Genomic DNA, 15,595 nt, shown 5'->3' with positions numbered 1-15,595 from the left:
TTTGCTCTCAATTACATGTCTGATAATACTATTACATATAGACAGTTGTGAATGAAGTCTTGTTTCTATTCCAGGGTCCTCCAGGATTGCAGGGTACACAGGGCGTCCGTGGACTGCCTGGCAATGTGGTAGGTTAATTTTGTGGAAATGACAACCCCAAAATATTTTCAACAAATGGAATTTGTGTGTTGGTGTTCGAGAATGTCCCTAATGCTTTAAACTAACCTTTAACCTAATGTGTGCCCTGAACATACTTCTCTCTCTGTCTATTACACAGGGCATCCCTGGAACCATTGGACCACCTGGAATAGCTGGACAGAGAGGAGAGCGGGTCAGTAACCGTATCACTGCTTTGCTATATGGATCAAAACGTGATCTCAAATGTGTTGTTCTAGGGACATCATATTGTAACCTGTAACCCGTGTGTTCTAGGGACATCATATTGTAACCTGTAACCTGTGTGTTCTAGGGACATCATATTGTAACCCGTAACTCGTGTGTTCTAGGGACATCATATTGTAACCTGTAACCCGTGTGTTCTAGGGACATCATATTGTAACCTGTAACCCGTGTGTTCTAGGGACATCATATTGTAACCCGTAACTCGTGTGTTCTAGGGACATCATATTGTAACCTGTAACCCGTGTGTTCTAGGGACATCATATTGTAACCCGTAACTCGTGTGTTCTAGGGACATCATATTGTAACCTGTAACCCGTGTGTTCTAGGGACATCATATTGTAACCTGTAACCCGTGTGTTCTAGGGACATCATATTGTAACCTGTAACCCGTGTGTTCTAGGGACATCATATTGTAACCTGTAACCCGTGTGTTCTAGGGACATCATATTGTAACCCGTAACTCGTGTGTTCTAGGGACATCATATTGTAACCTGTAACCCGTGTGTTCTAGGGACATCATATTGTAACCTGTAACCCGTGTGTTCTAGGGACATCATATTGTAACCTGTAACCCGTGTGTTCTAGGGACATCATATTGTAACCTGTAACCCGTGTGTTCTAGGGACATCATATTGTAACCCGTAACTCGTGTGTTCTAGGGACATCATATTGTAACCTGTAACCCGTGTGTTCTAGGGACATCATATTGTAACCTGTAACCCGTGTGTTCTAGGGACATCATATTGTAAGCCGTAACTCGTGTGTTCTAGGGACCTTCTATTGTAACTCGTGCTGTATGAATGACTACTCTATGCTATGCAACACTATGCTATGCTCATCTCCCTGTGTGTGGTGTGTTCCAGGGAGAGTTGGGGAAGGAGGGTCGTGGTGGCCCCCCAGGCCCTCCTGGAGATGCAGGCATACAAGGACCCCCTGGCCTACCAGGGAAGGGCAAAGACGGACAGAACGTAAGACACAGAAACATCACTCTTCATAAGACATTGAAACCTCGTTTTTACGTTCAAACCTTGAGTTTCTCCTGTCTGTGTGACCACTATAACCAAGGTCGAGAGTTTTGCCTGGTCTTGTGGCATAGTCAGGAAAAACTCCTGACTACAGAGTTAACACATATCTAACTTGTTATCCAGACTCTAAGAAATATGATCCAGAGTTTGTTGGCACTTATCCAATCAGGCTCTGGGGTTTCAAATTAAAAGACCTTCACATCCTGTACGGGTGTTGGCTGCACATGTCCATAAATCAACATGCATTTAAATACAACCATATTACAATATGACTGGTTAGTGGGGTACAACCCACATTATACAGTTATGCCAGCGATTTGACCTGGAACCTGTTTACTCATTTTCTACACCACAGACATATGGTGATAGTGCTGAGAAAGCAAACAAACAGAGCATACGCAGTTTCTGCTTTATCACATGAAACTAATGAAGGAACCCAGCAGGACGGTGTACAGGTGCTGTGTGTGTGTGGGTCATAACAGTTCCATCTTACTACTGTCAGCTGCTGGCCTATAACATATAACCCTCATGCATACACCAGTACAGTACACTATTTGCACAAATATGTAGTGATTGTTCTCCACTATATTAAATTGGTTTCTGTTACCCTAGTCCAGAGAACTGTAGGACCATTTTATTTTATTCTATAAGACTTTAAATGCCACGTTTTTTTATTTGACCAGCCAGTGGGCTGATAATAGTGTTATGTGTGATATTATATTACAGGGTGATCCTGGACAGCAGGGAATTGAAGGACCGCCCGGCCAGAAGGTAATGTCATTGGGGGTGGAGGGGTAGAGAGAAACATTAATGCCTTGAAGCTAGGGTGATTCTATCTGTTGACAAAAAGGTTTTATTTTTCTCTAACTTAGGAAGAAAACAATCCATTCTGGTTGGACAAAAGCAATTTTCTGTGACCACAATACTGTGACTGACACACTGATTTAACAACAACTGTTTTGGGAGCAGGAGATTGGTTGGGGGGGGAGAGACTGGCGAGAGTAATTGATTGAGGATAGTGCAAGGTAGAGGCCATGCATGGACATTCTGTTGATTCCATCTTTGTAGTTGTTAAACATCCTCCATGGTCACCTTTACAACCGCCACAATGAATTCTAAAACTTCTGATTGGATTCTCTGTTGTTAGAAATAAACACAAATGTGATGTATCTTGCCTGAGCAGCCAAGACCTGCAAAGATCAACAACCACTCTGCTCAGCACAGCAGAACTCTCTGAGCCAAACATTACGATAGTACAGTCGTGGTCAAAGGTTTTGAGAATGACACAAATATAAATTTTCACAAAGTCTGCTGCCTCAGTTTTTATGACGCCAATTTGCATATACTCCAGAATGGTATGAATAGTGATCTGATGAATTGCAATTAATTGCAAAGTCCCTCTCTGCCATGAAAATGAACTTAATCCCCAAAAAACTTTTCCACTGCATTTCAGCCCTGCCACAAAAGGACCAGCTGACAATCATGTCAGTGATTCTCTCGTTAACACAGGTGAGAGTGTTGACGAGGACAAGGCTGGAGATCACTCTGTCATGCTGATTGAGTTAGAATAACAGACTGGAAGCTTTAAAAGGAGGGTGGTGCTTGATATCATTGTTCTTCCTCTGTTAACCATGGTTACCTGCAAGGAAACACGTGCCGTCATCATTGCTTTGCATAAAAAGGGCTTCACAGGCAAGGATATTGCTGCTAGTAAGATTGCACCTAAATCAACCATTTATCAGATCATCAAGAACTTCAAGGAGAGAGGTTCAATTGTTATGAAGAAGGCGTCAGGGTGCCCAAGAAAGTCCAGCAAGTGCCAGGACCGTCTCCTAAAGTTGATTCAGCTGCGGGATCGGGGCACCACCAGTGCAGAGCTTGCTCAGGAATGGCAGCAGGCAGGTGTGAGTGCATCTGCACGCACAGTGAGGCGAAGACTTTTGGAGGAAGGCCTGGTGTCAAGAAGGGCAGCGAGGAAACTACTTCTCTCCAGGAAAAACATCAGGGACAGACTGATATTCTGCAAAAGGTACAGGGATTGGACTGCTGAAGCCTGGGGTAAAGTCATTTTCTCTGATGAATCCCCTTTCCGATTGTTTGGGGCATCCGGAAAAAAGCTTGTCCGGAGAAGACAAGGTGAGCGCTACCGTCAGTCCTGTGTCATGTCAACAGTAAAGCATCCTGAGACCATTCATGTGTGGGGTTGCTTCTCAGCCAAGGGAGTGGGCTCACTCACAATTTTGCCTAAGAACACAGCCATGAATAAAGAATGGTACCAGCATGATGGAGCACCTTGCATGATGGAGCACCTTGCCATAAGGCAAAAGTGATAACTAAATGGCTCGGGGAACAAAACATTGAAATTTGGCCAGGAAACTCCCCAGACCTTAATCCCATTGAGAACTTGTGGTCGATCCTCAAGAGGCAGGTAGACAAACAAAAACCCACAAATTCTGACAAACGCCAAGCATTGATTATGCAAGAATGGGCTGCCACCAGTCAGGATGTGGCCTAGAAGTTAATTGACAGCATGCCAAGGCAGATTGCAGAGGTCTTGAAAAAGAAGGGTCAACACTTATGGAATGCTTGTAATTATAATTCAGTATACCATAGTAACATCTGACAAAAATATTTAAAACACTGAAGCAGCAAACTTTGTGAAGACCAATACTTGTGTCATTCTCAACTTTTGACCATGACTGTACAGTAATGTCATCAGAGAGTATTGGCTATTGCATTAATAGGACACAGTGTCCCCTGGTTGGATGGTTACCAAGGTTCTGTTGATGTCTCATTGGATGGTAACCAAGGTTCGGTCTGTGTGTTCCAGGGCCAACCCGGATCCAAGGGACTTCAGGGGGTTCCAGGGGACAGGGGTCCTCCAGGAGAAGGCAAAGATGGACCCCCGGTATAGACAACCACGCCATACACACAACCACACACACACACACACATTCAATCTTGCAGCATATCTTGAACATGTCTGAGAACATTTTCTTTTACAGGGACCTTCAGGGCCCAATGGTGCAGTTGGACCGCCGGTAAAAACATTTTTGTCATAATTATGCTCAGCCTTAGAGTGACAAAGTCAATGTGAAAACGTAAACTGGGTAACGTTCAAATAAAAGTTTAACTGACTGCTGTTTGTTTCCTGATTCAGGGCTTGAGAGGTCTGCCAGGCGTCGCTGGTACACAGGGACCTGCAGGACACAATGGTTTACCAGGAAGACCAGGAGAGAAGGGATCCCCAGGAGAGCCAGTAAGTTGACCAGTACAGTAAATTGCCTTGTAAACGTCCCAACAACACTGCAAACAGAGACCAAATACTGTACCTTCACTATACTGTACCTTCTTTGTCACTGCACTGACATGATGGCACACCTATGGGGATGTATTCAATCTCATGATGTGATAAACAATGTGAAGTTTATAAGTCCAATCAACCTTTGTTTAATAATGGACCAAACTAATATATGCCATCTCTTTCAGGGAGCAGCAGCAGACTTATCGGATTTGAATCTGAAGGTAAGGAGGAGAGCGCCATTACTATAGTACTGTTTCCTCCATCTTGTTAAAGCATACAGTATATTCTGAGACAGACAGATTATTTCATCACTCAGTGTTTCTCTTTGTCCTTCAGGACGTGTGTTCAGACTGCCCAGCCGGACCCCCGGGACAGCCTGGTCTGCCAGGGACACCAGGGGACAAGGGACAAGCTGGATCCCCAGGGAAGAACGGACAGGACGGGTACCAAGTAAGGACAAAGTCAGAGCACCATGCTATTCCATCTGTTGTATGATAAAGGTATCTCTTACTGGGAGATGCACATCCTGAATCATTAATAGGATTAATATGATCTTCTCCATACCATTTCTTCATGCTCTAAACACTACAAAGAGAACTTCATAGAAGTAGCATGCCTCAGACTGTAGCCCAGGAGAAGAGCGAGGATTCTCCTGTATCCATCACACTGTTTGACTGAAGTAGCGGGAAGCTATCAGGCTGGCTCTCTCAGCATCGTTAGGCTTCCTGTCCTCTGGGGGGTACAGTGAATGATCAGGACCTGGAGACAGGTCTTTTTAGAGAGCCAGAGATGGGGAGAGAGAGGGAGAAAGACAGACCAGAAAGAGAGATGTAGAGAGAAAGCCTTTAGTTAGCCAGAGACTGATTGTTTCTCTGTCGTTATCATTACAGGGCCAGGCAGGCCCGACCGGACCCACTGGACCCCCAGGAGCTAACGGAGAAAAAGCAAGTCCTCCTCAACCACACCCGCACACTTTTACCTTCCGTAGAACATGAATTATTGAGTTGAAGACCTGAAAACATCCAGTGGTTTGTGTCTGTTATGTCACCTGCCATACAACACAGTGGCCAGAGGTGATATGCATTATTTATTTACTGTTTGTCCTACAGGGTGTGAAAGGTGATAGAGGACCCCAAGGAGGACCTGGAGACAAAGGTGAAATAGGCCACACCGGACCCCCTGGCCACCCCGGTGCTGCTGGTATCATGGGTAATCCTGTGAGTACCTGCCTGTTGGTACTACCAGTACCTACCATAGGCCATCATCTTTGCTGTTTAGTAGCCTAGTTTCATATCCCTGTGTGCTGTATCGCCAACTCCTATGGTTATTGCAGTAGGATGAATGTTCTTTCTGACTCTTCCCTCTTCGTCTCTCTGTAGGGTAACGACGGTCAACCCGGCCCCATCGGTCCCCCAGGAGCCCCTGGAGAAAAAGTCAGGATGTTGTCAATGTGTTTTATTTCCAGACAGCATATTACACTACATGTCATCAGTTTTATATCGGGCTCATCCCACTGGCTGGCCATATAGGTCAACTGGGCTGAGTGTTGTTGTGGCAGAGGTCATTAATCATCCTAGTGTTGTTGTTGATTTATCATGGTTGAATCTGTGGAACTATCTTGTGTTTGTTTTCACCCTGCAGGGCAAGGAGGGGATGAAGGGAATCCAGGGTCCACCAGGTCTACCAGGCTTAATGGTGAGAAACTGTGTTGATAAAGTTTTGTGAAAGAATATAAATTACCTGCTAAAGACTTAGTATTCATAGAGGTTGTTGTGGTATTGTTACTATCTCAAGCTATCCATGATAACATAAGTGTAACTTGGAGTGGACTGTAAATAAACATTTCGAAAATCAAGGCTAAATGCTAAAAGGCTGAAAGCTGAATGTTCCGCAGGGTCAAATGGGTAAAATTGGCAAAGATGGCCGCCAAGGAGAACAAGGAGAATCTGTGAGTACACATGATATGGCCTGATTATATTCCCAGGATATCCTGTATGTCCTGTATATCCTATTGGGACTTCATTTCCAGGGATACATTATGTACATAATCAGTCATAATGGTCCCTGGTTATACAGTGCATTCGGAAAGTATTCAGACCCCTTGCCTTTTTCCAAATTTTGTTACGTTATTCTAAAATTGATTAAATTGTTTATTACTTCCTCATCAATCTACACACAATACCCCATAATGACAAAGCAAAAACTGTTTTTTAGAAATGTTTGCAAATGTGTGTATGTATATATATATATATATATATATATATATATATAAAACAAAGAAATATCACATTTACAAAAGTATTCAGACCCTTTACTCAGTACTTTGTTGAAGCATCTTTGGCAGTGATTACAGCCTCGAGTCTTCTTGGGTATGATGCTACAAGCTTGTGCCAAAGCCACTCCTGCGTTGTCTTGGCTGTGTGCTTAGGGTCGTTGTCCTGTTGGAAGGTGAACCTTCGCCCCAGTCTGAGGTCCTGAGTGCTCTGGAGCAGGTTTTCATCAAGGATCTATCTGTACTTTGCTCCGTTCATCTTTCCCTCGATCCTGACTAGTCTCCCAGTCCCTGCCACTGAAAAACATCCCCACAGCATGATGCTGCCACCACCATGCTTCACCGTAGGGATGGTGCCAGCTTTCCTCCAGACGTGGCGCTTGGCATTCAGGCCAAATAGTTCAATCTTGGTTTCATTAGACCAGAGAATCTTTTTTCGCATGGTCTGAGAGTCCTTTGGGTGTCTTTTGGCAAACTCCAAGTGGGCCGTCATGTGCCTTTTGGCTTCCGTCTGGACACTCTACCATAAAGGCCTGATTGGTGGAGTACTGCAGAGATGGTTGTTCTGCTGGAAGGTTCTCCCATCTCCACAGAGGAACTCTGGAGCTCTGTCAGAGTGACCATCGGGTTCTTGGTCACCTCCCTGACCAAGGCCCTTCCCCCTCGATTGCTCAGTTTGGCCCGGGTGGCCAGTCTAGGAAGAGTCTTGTGGGTTCCAAACTTCTTCCTTCTAATGATGATGGAGGCCACTGTGTTCTTGGGGACCTTCAATGCTGCAGAAATGTTTTGGTACCTTTCCCCAGATCTGTGCCTCAACACAATTCTGTCTCATAGCTCTACGGACAATTTGTTTGACCTCATGGCTTGGTTTTTGCTCTGACATGCACTGTCAACTGTGGGACCTTATATAGACAGGTGTGTGCCTTTCCAAATCATGTCCACTCAATTGAATTTACCATAGGTGGACTCTAATCAAGTTGTAGAAACAACTCAAGGATGATCAATGGAAACAGGATGCAACTGAGCTCAATTTCGAGTCTCATAGCAAAGGGTCTGAATACTTATGTGAGTAAGGTATTTCTGTTTTTTTATTTTTAATACATTTGCAAACATTTCTAAAATCCTCTTTTCACTTTGTCATTATGGGTTAATGTGTGTAGATTGATGAGGAATGTTTTATTTAATCAATTCTAGAATAAGGGCTGTAATGTAACAAAATGTGGAAAAAGGGAAGGGGTCTGAAAACTTTCAGAATGTACTGTACATGGCAAAATGTGTGTCCCCTTTATATTTACCTGCACATCATTCCCTTGGTCTGTGTAATCTAAGTGTGAGTGTTGTGATCTCAGGGTAAACAAGGAGAGCCAGGACCACCAGGACAGCCAGGACTCAGGGGAATGCCTGTGAGTAACTAAAATTGTGGGAAGTATTATTTAACCGTGTGGTTAATGGAAATATCCTTTCACTAGTAATATTGGTGTATTCATGTTGATGATTCTCTCCATACAGGGCTTCAAGGGTCACAGAGGAGAGCCTGGACCACCAGGGTCAAAGGTCAGTCCATTGACTCCCATGTCACAATAGGCAACACATCAGATGACTAGGCCATAACTTGTTGAATATGAACGTGGGCTTATGTCTTCCCTGGTCTGTCAAGATCAAATCATCTCATTCTCAAAATTGTGACACATGCCTACTCTCATTAAATCTCACTCAGCTCTAGGATACGATATCTGTCACAGTAGTATGACCAATAGCATGTCTCAATATAGTGTGACCTATTATAGTGTGACCAATAGCATGCCTCATTACAGACACCACTGAGTCACTGAAACACAGTGCCAGGCTCACATCCCTCCAGCATTTTCTCTGACAGAGATGGACCAAGTGCCCAAGTGCATCACCAGAACACCTCTCTTAAGACAGAGCATTATGTTGGTTTGACTCCTATCTGCCTATGGATTTTATAGACCACATTAGATGTATAAGAATGTCTCGCCTTGACCCCAGACTCGTACATCCAGGCCATCAAGGTCAAGGGGTGGAGTTTTCCTCTAATCCCTGTAGATTTTACCAGTGGAGCCCCTTTCTATAGCTATAATCAAAACATTTTGATTAAATTAGGAAAAGAGAAGCCTATTGTGAATTGATTGGTTGCGTTGATTAATATCTTTCTGTCCTCGACCAATCAGGGTGAAGATGGAAAGGAAGGACGTAGCGGACCGGAGGGTAAACCTGGCCAAGACGTGAGTGAGAACACCAATTTAACCAATCATAACTCTGTAAGTATCAACATACAGGGAATGTCTTACTAATGTATGCGTTGTGTTTGTTTTTGAAGGGTAATATTGGACCACCTGGACCAGAGGGCCTGGCTGGCCAGAGAGGGGAGAATGTAAGTCACCTTTATACTGCAGTAGACAAGCCTTTATCTGCTGACACTTACCACACCAGACCTAGCACGATGACAACCTGGTGATAGAAAGTCAAAAAGTGTCTGTATTTCTCTCTCTCTCACTCTTTCTTTCTCACTCTTTCTTTCTATCTGTCTCTCTCTCTCTCTGTCTCTCTCTCTCTGTCTCTCTCTCTCTGTCTCTCTCTCTCTGGTCTCTCTCTCTCTGGTCTCTCTCTCTCTGGTCTCTCTCTCTCTGGTCTCTCTCTCTGGTCTCTCTCTCTCTGGTATCTCTCTCTCTCTGGTGTCTCTCTCTCTCTCTCTGGTCTCTCTCTCTCTGGTCTCTCTCTCTATCTCTTTCTCCCTCCCTCCTTCCATCTCTACCTCTCAACCTCTCTCAAGGGTAAACCTGGTGAACCAGGACCTTCAGGAAAGGCAGGAGCCCCTGGTACTCCAGTGAGTGATTATTTATTTATATACAGCAGGAACTGCTCTTAACATTGCAGACATCGTGGTCCTAGCTTCTGTGAAAACAGAAATGTGCACATGCAGTGAAATGCTGTTTGTATTTAGCGAACACAGCAGCTTCCCTCTGCCCTGTATCTGGTACTCTACAGCCAGCTAGATCAAGCCCCACCAAGCCCCACCAAGCCCTTGTAAATATGAATATTAATCACTTGCAGCTGTTTCATCTTCCACCGCAAGATCTTTTATGAGATTTACCTCCAAGAATAGCAACGTTCGTAAGAACATCAGATAGCTAAACGTTAGGTTAATCTCACCCAAGTGGGGCTGCCTGTGAGTGTTCAACTACAGTATGACTACAGTATGACTACGCCATGTGAAAGTCATAAGCCCCAATGTTTCTGTGTGTACAGGGTCAGGCTGGAGCCAAGGGAGATGCTGGGAACCCAGGATTACCAGGCTTTAGTGGTCCCAAGGGACCCTCGGTAAATAGGGATTCCTGCTCCTTTTGTTGTCAACGTTATCACTAGCGTGCTAAGCTACTGTTACTACGTCTCCTAGTCCTACCACTCATGTTGGAACAGTCTGAGTTGATGTTCTGCCATAAGAGGATCTGAAGTTACAAGCGTTTCTGATTTAATCAAATGTATTTATATTTAAATGTCTCTGCCTTCGATCTCTCTATCTATCTAGGGTCCTACTGGTCCTGTCGGTCCAGAGGGGAAACAGGTAAGAACCATTAATTGATTGATTGATTCGTTTGTTGATAGATTTTTTGAGATGTATTTCAATTTTCATCAGCTACTTTTTTCATCTTTACACTATGAAATGGATTTGTTGTGGAACATGGATTGGGAGATGTCTTGCCCACAACACATTAAACCAACTCCTTGTCTGTTTCACAGGGTATGTCAGGCAGAGCAGGAGAACGTGGAGTCAAAGGAGAGAGGGTGAGTACATACAGGAGCCTGCCCAACCAAAGACCATAAACAACATTGTTTATATTGTCTCCGGGTGTGTTTTGTTGGATGTCTTTGTAGGGCGACTCAGGTGGGAAGGGAGATAAGGGACCTGTTGGAGATTCAGGTATGCCTGGTAACCCGGGGCCCCCAGGCCGTAAGGGCCACACAGGGATGATGGGTATGTCCGGGCCCCCAGGAGAGGTGGGACTTACCGGGCCTCGGGGAACACCTGGAAACCCTGGACAACCAGGACCACGGGTGAGTAGTGACCTGAATACTTGCATTAGCTACCCAGAGTAAACCGCCAGGTTTTAGCTCAGCAGGACAACAGTCTTGTGGTTTACAAAATCTGGTTCAAACCCAGACACAGTCAAAGTGCTATAGACAATAGTACAGACATCTAGAAATCGATGACATAAACATGATAATTTCTCCTTCCAACAGGGAGAGTCAACATCACTGGAAACAATGAGAAGGCTGATCCAGGAGGAACTAGCTAAAGCGTTAGATGGTGAGACTGGCGTATTGTTAGGGACAATGGGACATTAGTGCAATCTGCGATGTATGTTTGACCTCGTATAAGCTGTGCAAGTCATAATCGTGTCTGTGTGTTCCACCTCCAGCCAAAATGGCGTACCTGATGGCCCAGATCCAGCCGGGCCATGTGAAGAGCACGGCAGGTCGGCCAGGACCTCCAGGCCCCTCAGGGAAAGACGGGAGCCACGGTCGCCCCGGACCCCCAGGGGAGCCTGGCATGCCTGGGCAGAATGGAGGAGACGGCATGAGGGGACCCATGGGTCCTAAAGGTAATTGATCCAAAGTGAAGACCCCATTGTTATTGGTCACACATACTGTACTGATAAACAGACACTGTGAGAGCATAATATTAAAAACTGTAATATTGTCAAACCACTACATGAGAGGTTTCAGGTTTCCACTACACCCAGAAAACACATTTTTGCCAACCATTGATAATAGTTGCCTTTGGTGGTCTTGATTTAGGTTGTCTTGATTCAGATACTGTCTGTAAGAACATCATTGTGAGTGTTATGTCTGTCATCTCTGTGACGTCCAGGTGAGAGAGGATCCAGAGGAGACAAGGGGGAAAACGGAGTTGGACAGAGAGGAGAGACTGGACCATCTGGTCCTATAGGTACAGTACTGTTCCTCTATTACAGCATTACATCAATAGAATGTCTCTATTACTACTATATCATTCTTAATGGATGATTGTTTGTATCCATCTTGAGATCCTTAGTTGCTAAACTATGCGCTATCCAGCACAAGTGGGGTGAGTGACTGAGTGACTGACACATGAACTTCCTAAGAAAGCAGCAGTTGCTTCAGTGTGACTCTTTGCCATTCACTTTACCATTTAATGTGACTTTGCTATTCCACCCTCCAGGTCCAGCAGGTATGCCAGGCTACGGTAAGGACGGGCAGCCCGGGGCGGCTGGAGCTCAGGGAGAACCAGGGAACCCTGGCCCCCATGGCCAGCCAGGCCCCAGCGGACCCCCAGGACAGTGTGACCCCTCCCAGTGTGCCTACTACGCTAGTCTGGGATCACGACCCCACACCAAGAACGTCAAGGGGACTTAAAGAGACAGAGACACACAAACAGAGGGTGCATCCGAAATGGCAACCTCTTCCTAATATAGTGCACTACTTTTGTCAAAAGTAGTGCACTATAAAGGGAATAGGATGCCATTTTGGACGCAGCCAGAGAGCTACAAGTCCAGCTATTTATGAACTGGGATGTGTTAGGATGAGCCAAGAACTTTTCTTTCCATAAAGATATATCTCCTCAGTTTGGAGGGAGCTCGAGAGAAGTGTTCTGCCTGCCTGCCGGTCAGAATTTGTTTGTTTGTTTTTGTTATGGGGGTTTGGGGGTGGAATGACCAGGGGAAGTGGTTGTGGAGGGTTGGCTCGAAGGACCATGTAAAAGACCACAGACTACAGTCATGCTTACTGGGCTATAATGTGGCGGCACAGAACCAGGCCTGGGTTCAAATAGTATTTGAACCAATGGAATAGTCCCCAAAAGTGCAAACCCTGCCGATCTGTCACTTTAGGTAGGCTCAATCAAACCCTCAAAACTATTTCAAAGAAAACAAATACCATCTGTACCCATATCTGGTAAAAGATGGAGCCACAGTTACAGAACGGCCATTTAACTGACTCCAAGTTATACCGTAATAGTGTCGTCACTCTCCCAGCCTACACAGTCATCAGACTGGTATGGGTTTAACATTAGATTTAACTTCAGCCCATCAGTCAATGGCCATATCATTGATCCAGCGGTAGGCAGCTCCTCTGGAGTCAACTGGTAATGATCCAGTCAAGTTATTTTTATTGATGGGAAGGGAAGATTAGCCTTACTGAGGCACAATCTGAAATATAAATATTACGTTTCATAGAAGGATCTTTAATGAGCCTGTGGATGGTGGTGAACGACTGCATGCTTTGTTTTGCCTTGCCTGTAAGCTTCTAATAGTGCAATTGTCTTGAATAATGATAGCCGGGCCACCAGTACTAGTCAAGGTGAATACTGAACTCTCACATTCTCTGGGTATCTGTAGAACTCTTATTACTATCCTGACCTTATTACAAACTAAGATACTGTGTCAACAACAAAACCATTTGTGACAGCTTTAATTGCCTATTGTACAGTGTTTGTTCATTGTTCCTCCAAAGGGAATCCAACTTCATGAACGTGTAAGGTCGTCAAGTAGACAAGACCCATAAGACTTTCAAAAGGAAATGGAAAACTAGAAAATAAAAACTACATTTCCCCTTTCGTTTCTACTTAAGTGTCTCTGGTGATTCCACAGAGTCTGCCAGTAAACAGTCTGGAGAGAGAAGGCACTAAAACCACAGCCTTTGTTCCACTCGTTCCTCAAACGTTGCTTGTTTCCTGGTTTCACGCTACGGTCTCTCTAACGTGTCACTTCCTCCTGCTTATTAGCCAGTCCCCCTGTGGCACAGGCAGGCCGGGGACACAGTGACTCAAATAAAGACATTGTTTTAACTAAATCTTTAAGTGCTATACAAAATGAGTTCCTTCTTCCCTGTATTGTGTATTCTGAATGGTAAAGTCAGTGAGTATTCTGTCTGAAGGATGTCTTCCTCACTCATCCCACGTCCCTGGTGGACCAATTATACCCTCTCTAAAACTCACAAGATGAGTCGAGGGAGAGAGAGTCAGTAAAAAAAATACAATAGATAGCTCACTGCTCACTCTAGGGGAATTATTTTGGTTTGAAAAAGGAGAAGAAATGTAACACATCAACGTTGAGGTTCCGAAATGTTCATCAGGTCACCAATAAAGTAAAATAGATATATTGTCTTTTAGGCCTTCCTTATATGGATGTGAGCCTGGATTCAGCATGTATTTCTAGAACACAGTAAGAACACCCACAGTGTTCCAGAACCCAGGCCAACACCAACAGTGTTCCAGAACCCAGGCCAACAGCCACAGGGTTCCAGAACCCAGGCCAACAGCCACAGGGTTCCAGAACGCAGGCCAACACCCACAGTGAAAACACTGCTTGGCCATCTGCACCTCAGGTCACTTCATTGAAGGTCATCCAAAGTGCTCTCCTGAATATTTAAAGCTAAACATTCTGTGCCTACATTGCCCATTGTACTGTAGCCTATAAAACGGTGCCTCATGATCCATAGCAGTCAAAGGAACAGATATACTCTTCACTGACTTCAATACACTTTACTACCACATCACAGTGGAGATGAGTCGACTTCGTTATGAATTACGTTTCAGAATGCCAGAATGCCAAATAGGAGCTATATAACAATAACATAATGGTTTTGTAAATGGAAAACGCTTGTTAGCCCATTGATATGAACATTAGAATGTCTGATGTTTGCTGCCAGTGCTCCCAATGCAAATAATGCATAAGGTGCTAGTTTATAATTATGTTTGGCTTGTTTCCTCATTTCATATACATTTGTGATCATTCAAAACAACCAACTGTATGTAACTGATTTAGAGTTTTTGTTAATTATACTGTTAAATTATTCACAGTTTGAACTACCAGTAGCTTACCGTATGTGGAATGTTAAAAATGGTTTTACGATGGTAATCCTTACCTGTTTATCCTAAAAGATTGGTGCTAAAATATCCTAAATTAGTGGCTGGTATATTTGTACGTATTGGAAAGGTATGTTATGTACTGTATCATGTTGTAATAAAGACTGGAACAGATCCATTTTTTAGAAAAAGGCTTTTCCTTTCCTTTGTGAGTCATCTTTCTGTGTCCTCTTATAAGTGCAGGTTTGATCAATGTTTAATACTACCAGCTAATTTACCAGTAGACCCTGCAGGCATATGACAAGTCCATTGCTTCTATTGAACATCAATAGCAACTTCTACAGACCCATTGAAATGAACAGTAATCGCTCAGTTTTACATTTTCTCCCGGCATCATTTGCATAGCAAGCACGATTGGCACTTCTGTAAAATATCTAACCGATTTTTTAGTGCTAATTAGAATTTTAATTTTGCTGAAATTATCCATTGTTCAACTGTTGGTATGTTAGTGTTTTATGGACAACCTATAACCTATTATTCTATGGGATGCCAGTAGATCCATGATTAGACCTATGAGGACAAATAGATTATGTTGAGAGGGGGAAGAGGGGGAGGAGGTGGAGGAGGAGGGGGAGGAGGAGGGGGATGGGGAGGAGGAGGAGGAGGAGGAGAGGAAGGAGGAGGAGGCTAGTTCTAGCCTGCAGTAGCCCAATCTCCTGTTTTCA

General features: G+C 44.2%; 1 protein-coding gene across 1 annotated transcript in view; it reads left to right on the top strand.

Moving 5' to 3' along the window:
* LOC121586523 (collagen alpha-1(XXII) chain) overlaps nucleotides 1–15,055 on the top strand; it is a 74,111-nt gene extending 59,056 nt beyond the window's left edge. The window contains exons 37-63 of the mRNA XM_041903272.2: nucleotides 75–128; nucleotides 278–331; nucleotides 1,266–1,370; nucleotides 2,154–2,198; nucleotides 4,258–4,335; nucleotides 4,433–4,468; nucleotides 4,588–4,686; nucleotides 4,917–4,952; nucleotides 5,068–5,181; nucleotides 5,622–5,675; nucleotides 5,841–5,948; nucleotides 6,111–6,164; nucleotides 6,373–6,426; nucleotides 6,626–6,679; nucleotides 8,353–8,406; nucleotides 8,513–8,557; nucleotides 9,196–9,249; nucleotides 9,345–9,398; nucleotides 9,798–9,851; nucleotides 10,274–10,345; nucleotides 10,554–10,589; nucleotides 10,766–10,810; nucleotides 10,901–11,080; nucleotides 11,267–11,333; nucleotides 11,446–11,628; nucleotides 11,898–11,975; nucleotides 12,228–15,055. Of these exons, the coding sequence (XP_041759206.2) occupies nucleotides 75–128; nucleotides 278–331; nucleotides 1,266–1,370; nucleotides 2,154–2,198; nucleotides 4,258–4,335; nucleotides 4,433–4,468; nucleotides 4,588–4,686; nucleotides 4,917–4,952; nucleotides 5,068–5,181; nucleotides 5,622–5,675; nucleotides 5,841–5,948; nucleotides 6,111–6,164; nucleotides 6,373–6,426; nucleotides 6,626–6,679; nucleotides 8,353–8,406; nucleotides 8,513–8,557; nucleotides 9,196–9,249; nucleotides 9,345–9,398; nucleotides 9,798–9,851; nucleotides 10,274–10,345; nucleotides 10,554–10,589; nucleotides 10,766–10,810; nucleotides 10,901–11,080; nucleotides 11,267–11,333; nucleotides 11,446–11,628; nucleotides 11,898–11,975; nucleotides 12,228–12,421 (2,061 nt within the window). The 3' untranslated portion in view covers nucleotides 12,422–15,055. The remainder of the gene's footprint in view (nucleotides 1–74; nucleotides 129–277; nucleotides 332–1,265; nucleotides 1,371–2,153; nucleotides 2,199–4,257; nucleotides 4,336–4,432; nucleotides 4,469–4,587; nucleotides 4,687–4,916; nucleotides 4,953–5,067; nucleotides 5,182–5,621; nucleotides 5,676–5,840; nucleotides 5,949–6,110; nucleotides 6,165–6,372; nucleotides 6,427–6,625; nucleotides 6,680–8,352; nucleotides 8,407–8,512; nucleotides 8,558–9,195; nucleotides 9,250–9,344; nucleotides 9,399–9,797; nucleotides 9,852–10,273; nucleotides 10,346–10,553; nucleotides 10,590–10,765; nucleotides 10,811–10,900; nucleotides 11,081–11,266; nucleotides 11,334–11,445; nucleotides 11,629–11,897; nucleotides 11,976–12,227) is intronic.
* Nucleotides 15,056–15,595: the final 540 nt, after the last annotated feature.

Source organism: Coregonus clupeaformis, chromosome 17 (genome assembly GCF_020615455.1).
Source record: "Coregonus clupeaformis isolate EN_2021a chromosome 17, ASM2061545v1, whole genome shotgun sequence".
NCBI classification, from domain to species: domain Eukaryota; kingdom Metazoa; phylum Chordata; class Actinopteri; order Salmoniformes; family Salmonidae; genus Coregonus; species Coregonus clupeaformis.
The sequence above is the reverse complement of the archived record's forward strand: the minus strand, read 5'-3'. Positions and strand labels throughout refer to the sequence as shown.